Consider the following 23932-nt stretch of genomic DNA (forward strand, 5'->3'; position numbering starts at 1 on the left):
TGTGTGTGTGTGTGTGTGTGTGTGTGTGTGTGTGTGTGTGTGTGTGTGTGTGTGTGTGTGTGTGTGTGTGTGTGTGTGTGTGTGTGTGTGTGTGTGTGTGTGTGTGTGTGTGTGTGTGTGTGTGTGTGTGTGTGTGTGTGTGTGTGTGTGTGTGTGTGTGTGTGTGTGTGTGTGTGTCTCTCTCTCTCTCTCACTTGGCTGTCCAGCCCTAGAAAGACGATCATGATGAAGAAGCAGCAGGCCCACAGAGGAGAGAACGGCATCATGGCAACCGCCCGAGGATAGGCGATGAAGGCCAGACCTGGACCTGTTGGCAGAGAGGGTTAAATACCACTGAATGAATGGATGGGTGGGCAGGTGGGTGGGTGGATGATTGTTCATTCATCTTGTTCATATTTACAAACAGTGTTGGGGCTGGCTACTTTGAAAACATTGTTTTGCAAGCTACCAATTACTTCACACTGGAAGAAGTCGGAGAAAAGCTACCCTCAGGAGAAATGTTAACTACACTTTACTTCTTACTACTTAAAGTAGTTCACTTTCCAAATTTGAAATTAGTTGAACTACCAGCAAGCTACTGCAAAATGTAGTTAAATTACAGGTGTAATTAAAGTTTAATTACAGGTAGTGACAATGCTCCTCAACACTGTTTGCAAACCAAGGATATTATCCCTACATAACGTGTGAACTGTAAACCCACCATGACCCGACCCATCAACGAGATCAGAACTATTAACTAAGAACAACCTGTTCCAATGACCACTGCTTATTATCCATGTCCACTGCCAAACTACATTAATCCATACATTTTATGGATTAATGTAGTTTGGCAGTGGACATGGATAATAAGCAGTGGTCATTGGAACAGGTTGTTCTCGGTGTAGATAAATAGAACTGTGTGCATAATGTAGGTCCAGTGTGGCTTTAAGCACTATTGGTCTATGCACTGCCTCTAAAAGAAGGTCCCCTGATGCAGATGATGTGTTTATTCAATGAGACATTCAAGAGTGTGACCTTGGAATGATAAGGTTCTATCTACGTTCAGAATCGTTTTCACTCTTCACATCCCTAATATAGCCATTAAATACAATAATAAATACACATTTGAAAAATCTATCTTCACCCACCACATGTTTGCAGAGCTATTATACGAATAACTAGTTTTTGACCAATATGTCATATAGAACCATCTGATTCCAAGGTCACGCGAGGGTCTCTGAGCAGCACCAACCACTTTCAGCCACTTCCTTGATGGGCACGTTCTGCTCATAAGACATGAATCCCAGGATGGAGAAGATGGCGAAGCCGGCCACAAAACTGGTGCCGCTGTTCAGGAAGCACAGACACAGACAGTCCCTGGGAACAACACAGAAGGGAGACGCAGACATTAGACGGCCTAACAGAGGCTTTTCACAGAATGCTTAGATGCCCATTTGTCCTCCAAGTTTCAAGTTTCTTTAGTTGTCATACAGAAGTACAGAATACTTTTGTACAAAATGCTTCTTTCTGTTATGCTCCAGAGACTGTGCTAGACAAAAGATAAGTATAAAATAAAATAGTATAGCATGTAAAAATAGAAGTAAAAATAGAAGTCACGTACGTAGACAGTGTTCAGTATATACATATGTACAATGTTCGATGCAGAATAGAAGTAACTGAGTTACCATACAATATACAATATACTATGCAATATACTAATATACAATATACTATATAGTGCAAAGCAGAAATGGGATGAGGTACAATTTAGGTACAATTTACAGTAAGGTGTACTGAGGTATGGGTTGTAGTGCAAATCCTTTACCAATACATATAAAGTGTGTTTAGGTGTTCTAAAGTGTGGAGAGTGGGTGCTGCAGTGTGTTGTTTGTTTAAAGTGAGTGTGTGTGTGTGGATGTGTGTGTTGTGAGTGCATTTGATGGTTGTTGCATAGTGTTATTGTTCGTTGAGCAACCTGATGGCCTGGGGATAGAAGCTTCTTCTGAGTCTTTCTGTGCTTGCCATGAGACTCCGGTATCGCTTGCCTGACCGCAGCAGTTCAAAGAGGCAGTTGTTTGGGTGGCTGGAGTCCTTGATAATTCTCTTAGCCTTACCCCTGCACCGCTTGTTGTAAATGTTCTGGAGAGTGGGAAGCCCCCCTCCAATCGTGCGTTCGGCTGAACGTGCCACTCTCTGTAGTCTGCTACGGTCTTGTGCGGTGCTATTCCCAAACCAGGAGGTGATATTGCCAGTCAGGATGCTCTCTATTGTACATGAGTAGAAGTTCTTAAGGATCTTCTGACTGACTTGGAACTTCCTTAGGCGCCTGAGGAAGTAGAGGCGTTGTCGTGCCTTCTTCACAACACTGTCAATGTGTGTGGTCCATGTCAAGTCCTCGGATATGTGGGCTCCGAGGTACTTAAAACTGTTCACTCTCTCAACCGGTGCCCCGTCGATGCTGAGGGGGCTGTAGTCCCTGACCCCCGACCTCCTAAAGTCCACAATCATCTCCTTTGTTTTGCTGACGTTCAGGGAGAGGCTGTTCTCCTGGCACCATCCCGCCAGGACCTTGACCTCTTCCAGGTAGGCCCTCTCGTCGTTTGCAGAGATCAGGCCCACCACTACTGTGTCGTCAGCAAATTATGATTGTGTTGTTGTTCCGCTGAGCCACACAGTCATGTGTGTACAGGGAGTAGAGGAGGGGACTCAGAACACAGCCCTGGGGGGCCCCTATGTTGAGGGTGATGGATGAGGAGGTGCAGTTGCCTGCTCTCACCACCTGGGGTCTGCCCGTCAGGAAGTCCAAGACCCACTGGCAGAGGTCATAGTTCAAGCCCAGGTCCCTGAGCTTGGCTATGAGTTTGGAGGGGACTATGGTATTGAATGCTGAGCTGTAGTCGATGAATAGCATTCTCACATAGTTCCCCTGCTTCTTGTCCAGGTGTGATGCTGCTGTGTGCAGCACATGGGCTATGGCGTCCTCCGTGGACCTGTTGGGGCGGTATGCAAATTGCAGGGGATCCAGGTTGATGGGGAGGGAGGAGTAGATGTAGCCCTTTACTAGCTTCTCAAAGCACTTCATGGCTATGGAGGTGAGAGCTACAGGGTGGTAGTCGTTGAGGCAAGCAGGCTTGGATTTTTTAGGTACAGGGATAATAGTGGACTTCTTCAGGCAGGTGGGGATGACAGACTGTTCTAAGGACAGGTTAAATATGTCAGTGAATACCGGGGCCAGTTGGTCGGCACAGACTTTTAGGACGCGGCCGGGGATACGCGTTCAGCGTTCCGTTCAGCGTTTCTCTGATTGGCCACGACGGCCACGTGACCGCGCGCTAGCGCGGCAGAGCGGCAGAGGCACTCTCCTTCGCGAATACGCTCGTTCAGAACGCTCTCCAGAAAAACACAAAGCCGCCATCTTTAATGTGTGTCACATAGGTCGCATAGGTAATATTAATAGGTTGCCGCGGCATTATGCATTCGTAATCCCCCCTACATAATAACCACGCAGGTTAATCAAGCAACGCTCGCACAATACCTAGCTTAATAATAAGTAGGCAATTGGCACAAGTGTAAATTATACATTCGTCACTCACTTTTAACATCGACGGTTAGCTCAACTCGTTCGTCAGCTTGCTGTGAAGCCTATGGTCAGTTGGTGACAAGTTCGAATCACGTTTAATTAATTTATCATCTCTCTATATAAACGTAACTAGCTCGTAACTAGCTCTCAAAACTATAAATATTAACAAAAGTAAGCACAGTCTCGACGGAGCGCACAGATAGGCAGCCGGTCTTAGCAGCGCCATCTCAGATCCACGTTGGAAGAGTGTTGATATATGAGAAATATATCAACAAACAATTTAATAATGTGTTAACTTGTCTTATTAGGGGAGCTGGTAAACAAGTCGAATTGGAACAGTAATTCGGTTTTCCAGTGTTTTACCTGCTCTACCACTGCATAGAAAATGTTGCGTTTTCTTTTTAAAGTGTTTATACCAATTGTTGCACGCAGCCATGTTGGAAGAAAGAGAACTACATACACATTCTGTGTAGGCCTCAATTCTGTGTTTGACTATTTTTTTTTTTAAGGTTTATTTTAGAATTTTTACAGCTTATTTTCCTGGTCGCGCAGGACCGACAGAGGAGGGGGAGAACGGGAGGAGAAGAGGGGAGGACATGCGGCAAATGGTCACCGGGTGTGGGAAGCGAACCCGGGACGACCGCTTCGCGACTCAGCTCGCTATGTGGTGTGCTACTGGAGCGCCCTCTGTGTTTGACTTGATACTAAAGCTGGGCGTTAGGATAAAAAAATTAGATCACAATATATATATTGATTGATTGATTGATTGAAAACTTTATTAACAGATTGCAGAATGGGTACAATACAGTACGGCTCAATACATGCTGTACAATTGTTAAGGGGATGCAGACCAGAGAAAGACTTTCGTCTTGTTTACATCAGGGTCCCCCATTTTCAACTCATCATAACATTTATGACATACACAACATACAGATAAACAGTACTGTTACATCCAGACATTTATGACATACAAGATATACAAATATACAGTACTGTTTAAGAGACAGAGTTTCTAAAAGAGAGTATATACATTTGAGGGGGAAGAAACTGTACATTGGAGGGGGTTGTGTACATTGGAGGGGGTTGGTAGCCTATACCTTCATATTTGGTAGCCTATACTTTCATATTCGGCAAACCTTCATATTTGGTAACCTATATCTTCATATTTGGTAACCTATAGCTTCATATTCCTTATATTGTACCTTAGTTCTATAAAGTATGACGAGTCACCATAAAGATAACGATGACACTAATAGAACACAGGACTCTAGGCCATATGGTTATGTTGGCATTTTGTTAACCTCTGCCCTTTAAAGGGCCATTGAAGATCAGAGACGAAGTAAAGAACAGTGTGCTGTTGAAGTCTGTTGGATCCTAATTTCAACACCAACCTGTAACAGTTGTTGTTGTACTTGTTGTAGCTTCCCAGGGCAGTGAGGCAGCCCAGGCAGATAGCATAGGAAAAGAAGATCTGCGTCCCAGCATCCATCCATACCTTGGGAGAGGATTCTTTAATTTTTTTAATTCTTTTAAACAGTATCCAAACAGCTACTGTATTACCTTTTAATTGATGAAGGAGTCCATACTCCATTGCTAAAACAATATACATTTGCAGTGGTTAAACAACAAACTTGCGTCTTCCTACAGCATCTGGTCTAGAGGCCTCTCTTCAGGCAAACTTAATCATCGGGGGCCAAAGAAGAACCAGATTCTTGGATAAGTACGTTGTGTGATGTCACTGTGTCTGATGGTTGGCACGGTCTGCTCTCACCATTCACAGAGAGCCTCTTGAGATACCACTTCACGTTGGGGAAGGGGGATAAATTACGTCCATTGACTCGTCACAGACCCACTCATGCATCTATCGAATCCTTGAACCCCTTTCGCCCTACCGTACTACACCCACCCTCTCAACGAACGGCCCTGACAATGCCAAACTGGTAATGACAAGTCTCTGTTCCCTTTGCCCGGCTGCACAGAGTGTGGTACTGCCAGCTTGCAGTTCCACATTTTGAATGAGTGCTCTCTTTGTTCTCTCGATGCAGGAAAAAGTGGTCCCAGAGCGCCGGGGCATGTTTTAGATACAATAGCTGGCAGCCAGCATTGAGGCTCTGATTGACCAAGCGACACAAGCACAGGCTACACCACACCGCAAGGCAGATGTTCCCCAGACACCAACTCCAAGATAACTCATCTCACACACTTCATTTCAACTGTATGATGGTTGTTATTTCACACCAAGTGCCAGAATGAAGAAGCGGTTGTGAAATTGCTCTCTCTCTCTCTCTCTCTCTCTCTCTCTCTCTCCCCCTCTCTCCCTCTCTCTCCTGAAGTCCTGGGAGCTGTTGCACACATTCCTCATGTCGTCGTCCACCAGGGTTTACCACCCGTCCTCTTGTTACAGTTTTTCTCGATTGCTAAAGCACAATTTCTAGATCTCTGAGCACAATGACCAGTTGCCTAAACACATTTAATAAATCAGGCCCCCAGTTGGCTTAACTATAAACACATTTCACCTCAATCTCTGATTTCACAAAACTCTGAACACATTGGCATTTGCCAAAACACATGTTGCAGAACTCTAAACACATTTGCACTTACTCTAAACACATTCACACTTACTCTAAACACTTTCGCACTTTCTAAAACGTATTCTAACTTGCTAAAACACATGTTGCACAACAATATGAACACATTCTCATTCACTGAACACATTTTGCTCACACGATGCAAAATGGTAGACTCAGTCATCAAAAGTTGAACACAATGAAAGCACAGGTGTCATTGCTTAAACACGGTGACTCTAAATTGAAGACACCTGCAAATAATGTGACACCATCCATATTGGCCAGTTTAGAATGCACAACCTCGTTGCTTACAGTTTTTCTCGAATGTCAGAACACATTTCAGGAAATTGCCCTCCGTTTTCACTAAACTCTAAACACAAAACACTTTTCTCAAGCTAGCTCCACAAAAACTCGCATTCTCTTTGCAAAACCAAACTCTCACTCCAAAACCCAAACTTTCACCACAAAACTGTTGCTCCTATGGCCAAAACCAAACTTTGACAACAAAATCGTCCTCACAGTTTGCAAATATGTAAACACTATTGGGTATCCATCACACACTTCAATACAAATTGAAAACACAATGTTCAGGGTGTTATGTTCTAAATACCCCATCATCTGTATAATAATCACATCTGTATAGTAATCAATTCTCAAAAGAATCAACAGATTCTTTTTGGGGGAATATAACACTATTTATTGATGACAACCTGTACTTTGCCATTCCATTTCTCTCGACATCAGAAATTTCCCCCCAAATATTTCAAAAGAGAGCAATAGCATACAGGGGAAATACTGTACAAAATAAAACATGTCACAAATTCCTGTATGTAAAGTGGTACTTTTGTGCAAGTATATTGTGGAAGGTCACACGACCGCAATCATGGGGTCTGTGCAGGGGCCTGTGGGGGGGCCTGTGTAGGGACCTGTGCATCACGTCGTCGGGCGGGGTCAGGCCACATGACCGCGTCGACATCGCAGACTATGTTTTCCCTCGCCAGGCAGCGGGGGAAGAAAGCTCTGGCATGCCGGACCCAGCCTGGGTAAGCCCCCACAGCCATGTATTCATGGGGTCTCATCATGGCGTCCAACCCGAATAATCTCTGTGGAAATGAATAGAGTGCAGGTAGACAGGTAGTGTCACAGAAGGAGTACTACACTGTGGGCTACTGTGCAGTACAGTGGGCTTGTACACCCACTGTACTGTGCTTGCATTTATTTAAATTCTTTTGGACTTTATGGTGTCCTTGTTTTGTTCTTGACTTATTGTGATGTTTCTTCTTGAGTTGTTTAAAGAAGACGTGTCCGGCCCATGGGGACATTAACGTGTGTTGTCGGGCCTTACAAATAAATTTGATTTGATTTGATTTTGAACAATCAACATTGTGTACCCGTATGTATACTTACTTACACATACTGGAAACGTAGCTCTTTGACTCTGTCAAAGTTACGCTCAAAGGGAACTCTATAAGCTTGCTTCATGCGTAGCTTCTGGCGACGGAGGACTCTGTCTATTGTGGCCACGCTGACTCTGTCCAATGCCTCCAAAATTGACGTTGTCAGCTATGACTCTCCTTTATTTCTCTGAGTCTGATGATGTTGTTTTCCCGGACCATGCCCACAAAGGGGGATCTCTTGCTGTGCTGTGAATAGGGAAGTCCTTCCACCACGATGTGGCAATCTTTCAACCCTATAGAAACAAATATGCTTTCACTCTTCACAAAAAAGACTTACAGTCTACAATACAAACATCAATGGAAATGTCCAGTCTCCCCCAGCAAAAGGTACTGTGGTGAAACCAATTTAGATAGTAGGCTACAAACATTTAGACAAAGTAACTACAGTACATACCTGTTGTGTTCTCTGAATGCCCGAATTATGGTGGACACTGAGAATTTGCTGAGGTTGGGTTGGACTCTTTGTCCAGCTTCTGTCATTGACATTCCATGGACAATGACATGGTCAATGACAGTAGCTCGCATTTCATCTGTGATGATCGTACGTGGTTGTCTTGCTCTTCCTCCTTGCACTCCTCCTCTCCCTCCTCGTCCCCTTCCTCTCCCTCCTAGGCCTGCTCCTCTCCCTCCTTGGCCTGCTCCTCTCCCTCTTTGGCCTGCTCCTCCTCCTCCTCCTCCTCCTCCTCCTCCTCCTCCTCCTCCTCCTCCTCCTCTGTGTATTCCACCTCTGACACGAACTCTGCCTCTGTCCATTGTGTTGCTGTTTGGCACCTTCAGCAAACTGTGCATTCTAAACTGGCCTATATAGGTGTTCTCACATCATTGGCAGGTGTCTTCAATTTTGACTCATTGTGTTTACAGTAAACAGTCCAGTGTGTTAATGGGGTGATGGGGATATGCGTATCGGCCTCTAAAAACACAAGCAGTTCTATTAATATTAATGATTTAGGCTGTCACTGGATTGAGCATCTCCGAGAGGTCATACTTCACTCATGTTGAGCCACCCTTTTTGCGAATGTATCTGGTAGGGAACTGTATTGTGCAAGAAAAGTTACTTTGTTCAGAAGAAGAATCTGCATGGGTTGGTCAGCTGAGGCCACGTAGAAGAGCACACCGCTAAGCTAACAGATTACATGTTCATACCTTTTCCTACAGATGTGCATGTGCGTATAATGAGCCTGTTTCACTGTGTACACTGTGGCTCCCCTAGCTCCCCCATGGTTCGCACCCTGCCCCTCTGTCTCTTCCTCCGTCGCTCTCATAAGAGAAGGTCTCATGTGTACTGATGTGTGCAATGTGATAATAAACCACGCCAAAGGCTAAAGAGAGGAACCTTGTCGTCATGAACATATTATTGTCGCTCCACAGCTGACTCTGTCAACAGGTTATGGGCCCAGATCATGCAGGGGCGAAATAATAAGGGTAGCAAGTTTAGCTGAAGTATAGGCCAGTTTAGCACCGGAAGCACCGCGTGGCTAAGGCTAACGGGAGCTAAAGCTACGCCTACCATCAAAAGAGGATGGCGACCAAAGGAAGGAGCAAATGGCCCTCGTTCAATGGAAGAGCAGAGGACTATGAGCTCTGGGAAGAGCGAATGTTGTGCTGTATGCACGGAGTGGGACTGAAGACAACGATCTTGACGGCCCCCACGGGAGAAGTAACGGCGGCCGCGCGAGCCCTGGACACCAAGCAAAATGCAGACGCATACTGCGAGTTAGCACCACTGCTAGACGACACAAGCTTGGGGCTGATATTCCGCGACACTAAGGACAAAGGCTGAGCAGATCATTACGGCGCTTAAGAGTGCAGGAGAAGCACCGAGCGACGGACTAATGATGGCGATGGTTATGAGAGGACTACCGGAGCTGTACAAACCATTCACACTACTGGTGACACACGGTTCAGCGGACATGTCGCTGGGGGAGTTCAAGGCCAAGTTGCGAAACTTTGAGGCCTCAGAAGACACACACCCAGTCGCCGCGGAGGCGGGAGAGAGGGTGCTGAAGGCCCGAGCGGCACCGAGAGAGAAGACCAGACCCCCGACGGAGCTGGCGTGTTGGCGATGCGGAGAAAAAGGGCATCGGAAAGATAACAGCACAAAGACTGTTTGGTGTAGCTTCTGCAAATCCACGGGGCACACAGACAAAGTGTGCAGAAAGAAACGTGACCAGAGCGCTCGGTACGCGCATGGACAAGATGGCGACTGTGGACAAGATGGCGACAACGGTGGACATGAGGCGAGTCGAGACGACGCCTGGAGAGCAGCGGTACGAGAGGACTTCATCTTCGGGGCGCAGACAACGTACGTCACCCAGCCAACGCAGCAGCAGCAGGTCCAAAGGAAGGGACTGATCGTGGACACAGGTGCGTTGTCCCACATCATCAACGATAAGAATCGATTCAAGAACTTTGACAACACCTTCGAGCCGGAGAGACACAGCATGGAGCTGGCAGACGGGAAGCGCACATTCGGGTTGGCGCAGGGGAGAGGAGACGCACAGGTATGCCTCATAGACAGTGAGGGGCGCCGGTGTACAGTGACGTTAAAGAACGCTCTCTACATACCCTCGTTCCCACAAGAACTATTCTCTGTCAAATCTGCTACTGCGAACGGTGCCAAAGTGTTCTTCAATGAAGGTAAAGATGTTCTTGTAGAGCCTAACGGTACACGATTTAACATAGAGGTGTACAAGAATGTATTATCTACAAACAGAGTGTAATGATGACGATAAGTGTAATAATAACAATATGTGTAATGTGACAGTCACGATATTCAGACATGGCATGAGATCATTGGTCATTGTAATTACGAGGATTTACTGAAACTGCAAGCAGTGACAGAAGGCATGCACATTAAAGGTGAAAAGCATAGACCTGACAAAGAATGTGAAGTGTGCATAAAGGGGAAGTTCACTCAATCGAGAAACAGAAGTCCCACAGAAAAAGTAAAGGTACCACTTGAGCTAGTTAACACAGATCTAGCCGGTCCAGTAAGCAACAAGTCCATAGGTGGCTTTAAATATGTACAGTCTTTTACAGATGTGTGTACAGGGGCAGTGTTTGTTTACTTTCTCAAAGCAAAGAGTGACACACTCCAGACCACGGAGAAATTCCTTGCAGATGTAGCCCCTTATGGCAACATAAGATGCTTGAGGTCCGACAACGGAACCGAGTTCACAAATAGAGAGTTCCAATCACTGTTGAGAAGGAACTAGATAAGACACGAGACGTCATGTCCTTACTCCCCGCACCAGAACGGGGTGGCAGAGAGGGAAGGACGTACAACACTATAGAAACATAGAGCAGGTGAAAAGTATGCTCTCCACCAGATTCAAAATGAAAGACCTGGGTAGGTTAAACATTTTCTAGGCATGGACTTCAAACAGTCTGCCAGTTGTGTAAAAATATCCCAGAAGAGATATGTGGAAAAGATCCTGAAACATTTTGACATGCAAGAATGTAGAACAAGGGAAACACCATGTGATAAAAAACTAGACTACCAAGAGGATGCTCAGAAATTGACAGATGTAAACATTTACAGAGAAGCTGTAGGTAGCCTAATTTATTTGACAACATGTAGAATAGAATAGAATAGATCTTTATTTGTCATTGTTGGTACAACGAAAATTTGTTAGGAACATCACCACTGGCATACAAACATAAGATATAGCATGTGCAAAATAATAATGTCAATAATAATAGTAATATAGTAATAAAGTATCAATGTCCCAATGTCCTCAATATATAACATACCATCATTGTCCCAAGTGCATTTAGTGCTAGTGCAAATAAATTAATAAATATAAATATTTCAGTCCAGTGAGTTAATGGAAGGAGGGGGGGGGGGGGCGTTGACTTGCAAAGGATGAAATATTGAAATATTGTATAGTGCAGCAATGCAAGTCCGGTTCACAGTTATTGTTGTAATGTGGGAGTGGGAGTCATGTCACCGGGGGTGGGATGCGGGGGGGGGCAAGTTGATGTTTGTCGTTGAGCATCCTGACAGCCCGTGGGTAGAGGCTGTTGGTCAGTCTGCTGGTTCCGGACTGGATGGATCTGTACCTTCGACGAGAGGGCAGCAGTTGAAAGAGATGGTTTGCTGGGTGGTACTGGTCTTGTAAGATATTATGTATACGCCGTAGGCAGCGGGAGGTAAAGACTGTGGAGATATCTGGGAGGCTAGCTCCAGTGATCCTCCTCGCAGCCTTGACCACTCTGTGGAGGGCCTCCTTCTCTGCCCTGGTGCAGCTAGTAAACCACACCAGTAGTGCGTACGTGAGTACACTCTCTACTGCGCAGTGGTAGAAGTTGGCCATCAGTCCCTGTGGGAGTTTAGCCCATTTAAGCTTCCTAAGATAGAAAAGGCGCTGCTGTGCTTTGCCCACAGCAGAGGCAATGCTGACCCCCCAGGACAGGTCATCAGACATTGTCACGCCCAGAAACTTAAATTTTTAAACCCTCTCCAGTGGAGAGTGGCTGAGGTCACCAGTCCTGCGGAAATCGATGATCATCTCCTTGGTCTTCGTGGGGTTGAGAGCAAGGTTATGACCATCGCACCACTCCACTAGTTGCTCAACCTCCCTCCTGTATGAGGTCTCATCATTCCCTCTGATGAGGCCAAGCACTGTTGTGTCGTCTGCAAATTTTACTATGAGGTTAGATGGAGAGGAGAAACAACAGTCGTGTGTGAAAAGTGTGTAGAGAAGTGGGCTGAGTACACACCCCTGATGGGCCCCGGTGCTAATGGCCAGGGTGGGGGATGTGTGCTTGCCAATCCTGACATGTTGTGTGCGATTTGTGAGAAAGTCCAAGATCCAGTTGCATAGTGTGGTGTTCAGTCCGAGTTTGTGCAGTTTACTGTGGAGCTTGTTGGGTAGAATAGTGTTGAAAGCTGAACTGAAGTCAACAAAAAGGAGTCTACCATATGTGTGCCTGTGCTCTAGATGTTCCAGCAGAGTGTGCAACACAATGGCAATAGCATCCTCTGTTGACCTGTTCTTCCTGTAGGCAAACTGGTTGTGGTCTAATGATGGCGGTATGGAGGCTTTTATATGTTTCATGACCAGTCTCTCAAAGCATTTTGCGACGATGGGGGTGAGTGCCACAGGTCTGTAGTCGTTCAGGCCTGTGACTTTAGGTTTCTTTGGAACCGGGACTATTGTTGCTGCTTTAAGACATGCAGGAACCCAGGATGAGCCCAGAGACAGGTTGAAGATGGTGGTGAGAACTGGGGCTAGTTCAGCCGCACAGTCCTTAAGCACCCGTCCCAGGACTCCATCCGGCCCCGCCGCCTTCCTTGTGTTGATGTTTTGTAGACTGAGTCTAACCCCATGAGTGCTCAGGACTATGGTGGAGCCGTCAGAGGGGAGAGGGGGCGACACCGGGTCCTTGTTGTCCCTGTCAAAATGTGCATAAAAGATGTTTAACTCCTCTGCTAGGGGGGCGCTGCCGTTGACAGGGGGGGATGTTCTTCCCTTGTAGTCCGATATAGCCCTGACACCCTCCCACACCTGACGGGGGTTTGAGGCGCTGTTGAAGTGGGCTTCGATGCGGTTTTTGTATGACAGCTTAGCAGATCTGACTCCCTTTTTCAGGTCTGATCTCGCTGCACTGTATGCCAGTGGCGGCTCTGCCACTAGGGGCGCGCCGACCCACCTGCTGTTAAATCAGAGAAGAAGAAAATAAAACTTTTTAGTTTTTTGTTTTATAGCCCTATAAATAATATAAACATGTTTAAAATGAATAATATTTACTCATTTGAAGTATGTTTGTATTTCCAATGCACAATATAACGTTATTATCTAAAATAAAAAAACACTTGTTTTCCTGAGCAGGAAGTGACTTTTTTTATTTATTTTTATTTTTTCGTATTTCTCGCCCGGGCTAGACGCGATAGCGCTCTGAGTGCGCGTCACAGTTTGATCGCTGTATCCGTCACAGCCAATCAGTGCATAACACGTTGTGCGTTGAAATATGACTATTATGTTGGAATCCGGGCGCGATTTGAAGCGGTCTAGCCAGTAGCGTCAAGAATTTCTGTAGCCGCATTTCGTGGAGACGCTCTCTGATTGGCCGACGCCAGTATTTTTTTCCGTAGCAGAATTTCACAGAGACGATCTCTGATTGGCCGAATCCAATTTCTAATGTTCCAAATTTCTAGCTTATTCCTAGGTTGGTCCGTTGGTGAGAGATAGTTGTGTTGTTGTGTTGTTGTGAGATGCAGGCAGCAGAGCGTGCCGTGACTGCAAGTTCTTTAGACTGTTAAGCTTAGGCACTCTTTCAAAGTTGGTTAAGGTTAGAGTTTGTCTTAGAGCATGGCGATAGAACGCCAGGTAGTTTGCAGGCTGTTCGAGGCGGAAATGGACAAAGACACAGCTCTTCACTCACACAGTACTTGTTGGCTAACAACAAGCTATATGGATGCGGAGGGACAACAATGGATGGACATCAACACAGGCTGGATGGACAATGCCATGGAGTGGATATACTTTATCAACAAGCCAACGACAAGGTAGATTAGCGATCTTAACTCTAGTTTAATACATGATACGTTGTCTACTGATGCCGCATAACGTTGTAACGTTACAGCTTTCAGCTAACGTTAGCTACTGCTAGCTGTTAGCTCCGTTATCTTAGCTGGCCACTTTTATAATTACTGCATGGAAACGGAGTAACATTAACGTTTAAACGTTATGTCGAGGTCATACAATACTACAGTCGACATAAGGTTAACGTTACCCCGTTTCCATGAAGTGTTTAAATAGCAGCAATCTTGTTGAAAATGTAACTTTACTAAAATGCTCTCTCTCTCTCTCTCTCTCTCTCTCGCTCTCTCTCTCTCTCTCTCTCTCTCTCTCTAATTTCGCCGCATGTGGGGCATAACCACTCAGACAATGAATGGTAACTTGTTTAAAATGACGAGCTTTACAAATGTGTTTATTATTGAATGGATCTGACATCATCTGAGAGAGAGAGAGAGAGAGAGAGAGAGCGAGAGAGCGAGAGAGTGAGAGAGAGAGAGAGCGAGAGAGAGAGAGAGAGAGAGAGAGAGAGAGCTGTGCGTGTTTGTGTTGGGTTATTGGAAACGTGGTTGCATTTGACTGACTGATCATATATTGATCGATGGCAATGGTGATAATATTCGCCAATGCGTGCCTTGTACATGTTTGCAAAATGTTTGGTTTAGCGCCCCTAGTGGCGAAGCATCCACGGGCCGCCACTGCTGTATGCGTTGGTGTCACCTGATCTATGCGCTGCATTCCTGGCTCGTAATAGTGATTTTATGTTCTGTGTCATCCAGGGTTTGACATTTGGAAAGACACGGATCTGCTTCCAAGTTGTAACAATGTCTACAAAGAAAGTGATATAGTCGAGCACTGAGAGAGAGAAAAAGTCCAGAGACCTACGTGTCAACACTCCCTGGCCACCGAAAATGTCCCAGTCTGTGGTGCTGAAGCAGTCCTGGAGTTTAGGGATGGCGTCCTCAGGCCAGATCCTGACAGACCTGGCTTCGGGTCTGCTGGATCTGATTTTTGGTGTGTACCAAGGGTGCAGGAGGAGCGACACATGATCTGATAGAACTATGTGGGGGTACACTGTGGTTCTATAAGCATGGGCTATGTTGGTATAAACCTGATCAAGTGTGTTTCTCCCTCTGGTGGCACATTTCACATTTCGGTGGAAAGAGTGAAGTACAGTCTTTAGGTCGGCATGATTGAAATCCCCCGCCGCAATAAAGATACTGTCGGGATGTGCCACCAGGCATTTGTTTACAGTATCCTGTAGCCTAGCTAACGCTAGCTTAGCATTGGCGTCCGGAGGTATGTAAACAGCACAGATGTAAACAGAAGAGAATTCTCTCGGTAAGTAAAATGGTCTGCATTTTAGCAGCAAGAATTCCACATCGGGGCAACAATGTTTATCAACCACTGTGACATTGGTACACCACGAGTCATTAATATAGATGCACAGTCCTCCTCCCATCCTCTTACCTGAGTCCGTTGTTCTATCGGTTCAGTAGGCAGTGCGACCGGCTAGCTCAGTAGCCGAATCCGGGATTGTGCTATCCAGCCAGGTTTCGGTGAAAATTAAACAGCAGCAGTTGTCCATGTGTTTTTGTGTTGCTAATTCCATTCGTATATCGTCTATCTTGTAGCGGATCGAACGGGCATTCGAGAGGAAGATGGTAGGGAGCGGGGGTTTGAATGGGTTTGTTTTTAGCCTAGCCCATGCACCTCCGCGTGTTCCCCTCTTTTGCAGCCGCCTCTCGGCTCCGGGAGTAGTGGGTGGTGATGATCTAGCACAGTGGTTCCCAAAGTCGGGGTCGCGACCCAAAGGTGGGCCGCGAGAAGCCACGGGTGGGCCGCGAGATGATGTAAAAAAAAAAAAAAAAAATTATTTATTTTTTTTATAATTTTTTTTTGTCAGGCCACTGAACTTAGAAGCAGGCCAGGACAGTGTTTCTAGTTGTATTCTAAAATTCTATTCTATTGTATTCTAAAATGTGACTATATGGTTTTATATTAACTTAATAAATAAACAAAAACGAAAAATCTACTTATTTCAACGAACATTTCAAACTAAATAACAGATTATGCACATAAAACGCTGAAAACAACCGAAGCAACAATAGTATTTTAATGAGGCTATTATTATTATCATTATTATTTTGCAACAAGTTAGCCCTCTCATAAATAGCACATATAAATGAATAACTAACTTGAACTAACTTAATAGGATTGAAGTGATATTTGGTTAAAAAATCGGTCGCCTGGCAAAAAAAAAAAAAAGAAAAAGCCAGACGATGTGCATTGGGCCGCGGCTCTCTGACGCCTTATTTTCTGGGCCCTGGCCTGAAAAGTTTGGGAACCCCTGATCTAGCAATCTCCGCTGGAATGGTGAAATCCGCTGGGAGAAATGCTCCGTTGTTGAGCTCTAGGAGTACATCCCGACTGTACCTTACAGTCGGGTGTTGAAAGCTGCATGAAATAATGTTAAGTGCTACCAAAATAATAAAAAGTGTATGCCAGCTCTGTGATCTCCGGGCCGCTGCGACTGTGCGCGCCGCCACTCACCCTGACGGCCTGACCTATGTTTTGTAGTGAGTAAATTGTCACAGCATTTTGCTGATCCCACAGAGGAGCACTGGATTACAGCAAAACATGTTTTTCGTTATCTCAAAGGCACAGCAGATAAACAGCTTTGTTTCAGAAAGAGCAGCGAGGGCTTAGGGCTTAAAGCCTACAGTGATGCAGATTGGGCAGCAGACACCACAGACAGAAGAAGTACCACAGGGTATTGTGTGAGACAGCTCACTGGTTTCGTGGAAAACAAAGAAACAGCCTACAGTGGCACTGTCAACTTGTGAAGCCGAATATATGGCTCTAGCTATGACAATACAGGAATGTATTTATCTACTGCTCGAAGGAATGGATACCTATGTATATAAGAAAACTGTTGTTTATGAAGACAACCAGGGAACCATTGCAATTGCTAGAAACCCTGTGTGCCGACAGAGGTGTAAACATGTGGATATAAAATATCACTTCATCAGATCTGTCATCAGGGAAGAAAGGATGACACTTGTTTATTGTCCTACAGACGACATGGTAGCAGACGCTATGACAAAGCCTGTCTCCAACCTGAAATTGAGAAGATTTGCAGAGGTCATGTTTGGTGTGTAAATATTGCCTGTTATGTAATATTGACTGCCATATCCTCTTTGATGTTCTGAACTGTATTATTTTCTTGGAAAAATGTTTTTGAAAAAGTTGTACAGTATACAAGACAACCATAAGTGGGAGTGTTGAAGTTAGATGTTATGTATGATTGCATGTAACTGTCTTAACTGTTTCCACAAGAGGGCGCTATAGGCGTAGCTATTGAAGCTGACGCCAGGTAAGAGGTATAAAAGGAGATGTTACCTCCCCTTCTGTCTCTTCCTCCGTCGCTCTCATAAGAGAAGGTCTCATGTGTACTGATGTGTGCAATGTGATAATAAACCACACCAAAGGCTAAAGAGAGGAACCTTGTCGTCATGAACATATTATTGTCGCTCCACAGCTGACTCTGTCAACACTTAGTATCAGTGCAACTGTCAATGGCCGTTCAAGATTCAAGATTCAAGCTTCAAGAGATTTATTAGTCACATACATACACGAGACATGTAGTGAAATGAAGGTGGCCATGCCTGCCTTGATTGTGCAAAAAAATACAAATAAGATAGATAATAGATAGACATGATAAGGTACTAACTAAGATAAAATACTATACAATGCTAAGCTTACGAATTTTGTGCAAAAATGGAAAGCTTGCCAATGTTCATGAGGCAGGATTATTACAATAGCCGATAATACATTTTCCCAATGATAAATCCCTATATGGGTGGACCGCGCGGGAAACTAAAGTGATGTCAGACTACACCTCCCTATACAGGTGTAAGGTAAAGGATCTGAACGTACTGTAATATCTCTCATTGTAGCGGCAGTCTCCGATTTGAACAAAACTATATATTTTCTGCATGAAGTGTGCATAATAGAAGGCTATGTCTCCATGCCTGTTTGCGTCTGCCTCTATATCTCGACCACACCAGTGTATAAGAGCTTGGTTGTCTCCAGCCTTTCCCCATGTGTACCTGTGGGTCGGACAGCCGGTCCAAGTCGGGGTAGAGGTAATAGATGATTCCTCCAGAGGCCCCCGGCAGCGTGACTCCTCTGATGAGCAGGATCAACAGCATGATGTAGGGGAACGTAGCTGTGAAGTATACCACCTGAGGGACACCACCACATCAGCCCTGCCTTCAAATGAACAGCAATAGTGTAATCTAATAGATCTAATAGCACACAATCACACTTAATACACACTCACACTGCTGCTATTTACACTATAGAATAATCTTTACAAAATTATATATATATATACATTCAGAAAAACGTGAGATGCTTGTTTTTCCTGACTCCTCAACTGTAGTAGATTTGTAGACAACCATACAATGATCTATACAAACTATACAATACAAGGTAAAAAACAGTGGATAAATATATATATATATATATATATATATATATATATATATATATATATATATATATATATATATATATATATATATATATATATATATATATATATATATATATATATATATATTTATAAACTGTTTTTTACCTTGTATTGTATAGTTTGTATAGATCATTGTATGGTTGTCTACAAATCTACTACAGTTGAGGAGTCAGGAAAAACAAGCATCTCACGTTTTTCTGAATGTATACATTTAACAAAAGCTGTGAGATTCAAAGAATCTGAATCTGAAAAAGTGTAATGTGATTTTTCTCCCCTTTACATTCAAATTAACCATTGATTTCCTTTGATAACCTTCACGGATTTGTTCAGACTTTATCTATTGATTGTGTGGCAGAGTCTCTATCCAGAAGAGTGTAGTCTGCTTATCTTCTGCGGATACCTTGCTGTTGTTACCTTGCCAGTGGACTTGACTCCCTTCCAGATGCAGAAGTAACAGATGACCCAGGCAACAGCCAAACACACCACCAGGTCCCAGTTTAGAGAGCCTATCTGATGGATACCAGGGGAGATGCGCAGCACTCTCCGCCTAGAAACACACACACACACACACACACACACACACACACACGCACGCACGCACGTGTGCGCGCGCATGCGCGCACACACACACACACACACACACACACACACACACACACACACACACACACACACACACACACACACACACACACACACACACACACACACACACACACACACACAAATGCACAAAGACAAACATTAGCATTATCTTGTTATGAAATCACTGATATCTGACACAGATATCAGTGACACACTTCTTCAATCAATATCTGAAATTAAGAAAAACGAAATATATATATATTGCTAACTAAGGAATCTACCTTGCTTTTACCTTGCTATTACCACCTACTATGCTAATATGCACTCAAGACTGTAGCACTCAAGTTCGAAACTGTTCTTGCTGGATAAAAGCATCAGCTAAATTACTGAATGTAAATGTGAATGTAAACTGATATACTTGACTACATCACACGTCGTTTCACGCTCACATCTATCTCCACAGATGGGTTAGGTTACATGACATTCTGTCTTATTTCTGTCTATTAACAACACCAGAGGCCTCTATACCGTATATTGGTGGACAACCTACCAAAAGAGCTTATTGGTATTCAAAAAGCTATCCGTCTTCTAGCCTGTAAAACAACGGGTATAAGAGGAACTTGCTGGCAGCCAGGGCAACACTACTAGGACACAGACAACCGTCCTTCAGCAGCACTTACTCCCAGAACTCGATGACAGGAGAGGTGGTGTTCTCAGAGTGACGGACGGAACGATTCCCCCTCTGAAACTCCATACAGGATTCTTGTAAGGAGAAAATACAAAAAAAAAACACATTCAGTCCCGCGGAGAAATCCAGGCTTTCTCTGGGGTTTCCAAGGGCAACGGCACCAAGCGAATAACAATGCCACCTCCGCAGACTTGGGAGTGGAGAGAGATGGTGAAGACAAAGTACGAAGAACCCTCGCTCGCCTCAGTAAATACAAGTACAAATTATAATAGGCTATAACGTAAAACACAGCCGGGAGAGTGAGAGGATCGGAAATATCATACTCCATATGAAAGTCAACCAGTTGCATTCAGCATGAATCAGCTACATTGCTGCATGAAAACACGATGGCTATGGTTACAGTCTTCATGGAGGTCTCACCTGTGTTCCAGGTGTTGTTGCAGGAGGCCCAGGGCAGGTCCCAGGTGAAGGAGTTGGAGAGGTAGAAGATGGCCCAGGCCAGCACAACGATGTAATAGACATTCAGCAGACCCACGATCACCTGGGTGGCATAGCCCACTCCTGCAACAGTGAGCACAGATACATCTTGAGTGTTCATTCTGGTAGTGTGCGTTAATGTGACTATTAATGATGATGATTACTTTTAGATTAGATTAGATTAGATGTATTGTCATTATACAATAAGTACAGTAAAGAATAACAAAAAATAACAAAAAGAAGTTTAGCATCCAACCAGAGTGCAAATGTTACAGTAAAGTGCAACAGCAATATACAATGTACAGGTGATTAAACTGGGTACAAAATATACAAATTAGTACTACTGGATATAGTGCTAATCAGATGTATGTACAGAGTTGTAGTATAATATGTACAGTGATACAGGTATAAAGGCAGTATGGTCGTAGTCATACTGGCCAGCAGCGTGACTAGTAAGAGTAGGTTATGTACATAAATATAGATATAATCTACAGATATGTAAAATGACTACAGTATGTGCAGGTAAGTACAGACAGGTGTGGATGACATCATCCCTCAGCCCATTGCCTGTGAAAGATGATGATGATGATGATGATGATGATGATGATGATGATGATGATGATGATGATGATGATGATGATGATGATGATGATGATGGCAAATCTTATGTGAAAGTCTTGTCTCAAACATCACAGTTGCAAGTCTGACTTGACTCTTTCCCAGCCAACATCCTCCTGTATCTTCTGTGAGAATGACTGCACTCCCGCTTATTTGAGGGCAATTGAATTTGGATGCCAGCCAGTGTTGGTCAAATGCCAACCATTACAACTATAATGCAATTCCCTCCCACCATTGCGTGCCACGCATACTAAATACATTTGGAGTGCACACACACACACACACGCACACACGCATGCACGCACGCACGCACACACACACACACACACACACACACACACACACACACACACACACACACACACACACACACACACACACACACACACACATATACAAGTACATTCTCTCTCACACAGTACACATACATACATGCACACACACACACACACTCATTCCTAGAATACCCCGGCTGTCAGTTAGCGATGTCAACATGGGCATTAACCCTACCTCATTGCCATGACGCCACGTGTGTCCTGTGTGCTAATTAAACAAACTGTTCCACACTGACATGGATCCTAATTGTTACAGCATTACACATGTAAATTCAATACAATAAGGGCACCTGTGGACCTTAACAATGCATGACACACGATGCTGACTTTACTAAAGGCCAATTCCGTGATTTTCTTTCCCATTTCAATGTGCGGTATATTCGTTCTGTGATTTGAACACAAAGCCCTGGCACACACATGTAGTAGCGCAGCTAGAGGTGGAGCTTCCAACCGGAGGTAGCTACTTTCATTAATTTCACGTAGATCTATGCACTATGTCGCTCTTCTGCAGCCTGCGTTTGTTCCTCCCATTGGGACGTACTGTACTAGAAAAGAGAATGCGTCAATACGACTCTATACAGGTGCTGAATAGAGGAAAGTCTGCACACTGATGATCCCAACACTGTAGAAAAAAGCACACGTTGTCTAGAGAGTGAATGTTAAGCGTAGACATGGAAAATATGCTATTTCAAACTTTCTTAAAAACGGAATATAGATCTTACTCCGGAGCTTACAAACATCACCAACCTAAACAAAACAAACCTTTAACAGCCACAACATTTAAAAATGAATGTACCTGTCTAGTGTTAATCCTTGTATCAAGAGCTCAGTCAATCAACTGGATGTCTCCACTTGTCTTTTGGTGGTATCCATTTGTTTATGTTTGGATCACTGATTGGACCTTTGAGAACTAAACATTGACCTCTCAGGAGGGGAGTTCCAACTGCCTCATAAAAGTTACAAAAAATATGTATTATTATTATTATTATTATTATTATTATTATTATTATTATTATTATTATTATTATTATTATTATTATTATTATTATTATTATTATTATTATTATTATTATTATTATTGACACATATATAATTTTAGTAACACAAATGCATTTACATAGTTAATAGTTGAAATAGAGTGGCTAGAACCTTCTAACAGAGGGCAGATCTTCCTCCAGCTGGTGATGCCTCCTTCGGTGGTGTACTGTCCCAGAGCGGTCTCCAGGAAGAACACTGGGATGCCACACGTAAACAGGAAGATCAGATATGGGATGAAGAAAGCGCCTGCATGGGGGGAGGAGAGGTGTTCAAGGTACATTTCAACCAAATGTCCTTTACTTACTGCAACGTAGACAGTAAGTCAATTCCAGGCACAAATTTGGTATAGAGGTGGGTTTCTTAAACTTTGAGTTGAGGCCCAAAATGGTGTGTCTCCCTGGCCTGTGGGTCGCCAGGTGGTAAGAGTTTTAATGTGACTGGGCTGCAGGGTGATACTAATATACTCCACTGATTTAAAGGAATACCTTGACATTTTTTATTGTAGTCTGCTGATCTTTTATCTTGACATCGTGAGAGAAGACATACAGTGTATATAGTCTTGTTAGCGAACTGAAATCAATGAGCATCATTTGCATTCCTCATTGAAAGCAATGCTGGATGTTGAAACTGATGCTTAACTAATAGCCTGCTGGATGACCATGTCACAGGTGGTGATCACCGCCTACCTCCTCCGTTCTTGTAGCAGAGATAGGGGAAGCGCCAGACGTTCCCGAGGCCAATGATCTCTCCGGCCACGGACAGGACGAACTCCACCTTGTTGCCCCACTGGCCCCGCTCCTTCATCTTCTCATCCTCTGTACTGGGCACGATGTCTAGGGGTTGACTGTGCCCGTTGGAGCTGTCCGTCTTGGGCGAGCTGTCCCGGTTGCCTGCACATTTTGAGGAAGATGTGGGAGTGAATGGGAAGTGTGATGGAATGAGTGACTGGGAAGATATGGAAGCATAGACCTGCCGAAACCCACCAGCTCTTCTGCTGTCGACTAAAAACACACTTCTTGAATCAATAATATGAAATGAAACAAATTAAATAGAAAATACATAACCTTCATACTGTCTTTTACTATCATGCATTTTGCTACTAAATAATCCTTGCCTATATTACTACCTACCTACTATGCTAATATGTCCATACTACTATGCACTCAAGACTGTAGGACTCGTTCAACACGGTTTGACAAACAATGTTACTGAGCTGCCAGAGTTGTTACCCTTCCTGCTGACCTGTTGTACAGAACTTGTAAGTCGCTTTGGATAAAAGCATCAGCTAAATGACTAAATGTAAATGTAAATAGACCTGTATAGGCTATAGATGAGACTAAGAGGTTGGCAGTCGACTACGGCTCCTTTCAATCGATTAGTCGACTATTCGACTAATCGGGGTCAGCCCTAATAAACACCATATCATCATCCAGTCTACAGATATGCTCCTGCATAGGGGTCCACCTCGAAACTCAAAACGTACTGACCGACTGGCAAGTGAGTCAAGAGGACCGAGGCCTTTGATCTGGTCCAACAATGATAACATG

General features: G+C 44.2%; 1 protein-coding gene across 1 annotated transcript in view; it reads right to left on the reverse strand.

Annotated features, from left to right (window-relative positions):
• The window catches only part of slc6a13 (solute carrier family 6 member 13), a gene marked incomplete at its 3' end in the record, with an annotated part of 34253 nt that extends 11001 nt beyond the window's left edge, over positions 1 to 23252 (reverse strand). The window contains exons 1-9 of the mRNA XM_084334238.1: positions 23072 to 23252; positions 22497 to 22631; positions 20338 to 20478; positions 19910 to 19991; positions 19059 to 19191; positions 18217 to 18351; positions 4951 to 5054; positions 1232 to 1356; positions 195 to 307 (exon numbers count right to left, since the gene is read on the reverse strand). Of these exons, the coding sequence (XP_084190364.1) occupies positions 195 to 307; positions 1232 to 1356; positions 4951 to 5054; positions 18217 to 18351; positions 19059 to 19191; positions 19910 to 19991; positions 20338 to 20478; positions 22497 to 22631; positions 23072 to 23189 (1086 nt within the window). The 5' untranslated portion in view covers positions 23190 to 23252. The remainder of the gene's footprint in view (positions 1 to 194; positions 308 to 1231; positions 1357 to 4950; positions 5055 to 18216; positions 18352 to 19058; positions 19192 to 19909; positions 19992 to 20337; positions 20479 to 22496; positions 22632 to 23071) is intronic.
• Positions 23253 to 23932: the final 680 nt, after the last annotated feature.

The sequence above is a fragment of the Notolepis coatsorum genome (assembly GCF_963971535.1).
Source record: "Notolepis coatsorum genome assembly, chromosome: 18".
NCBI lineage: Eukaryota > Metazoa > Chordata > Actinopteri > Aulopiformes > Paralepididae > Notolepis > Notolepis coatsorum.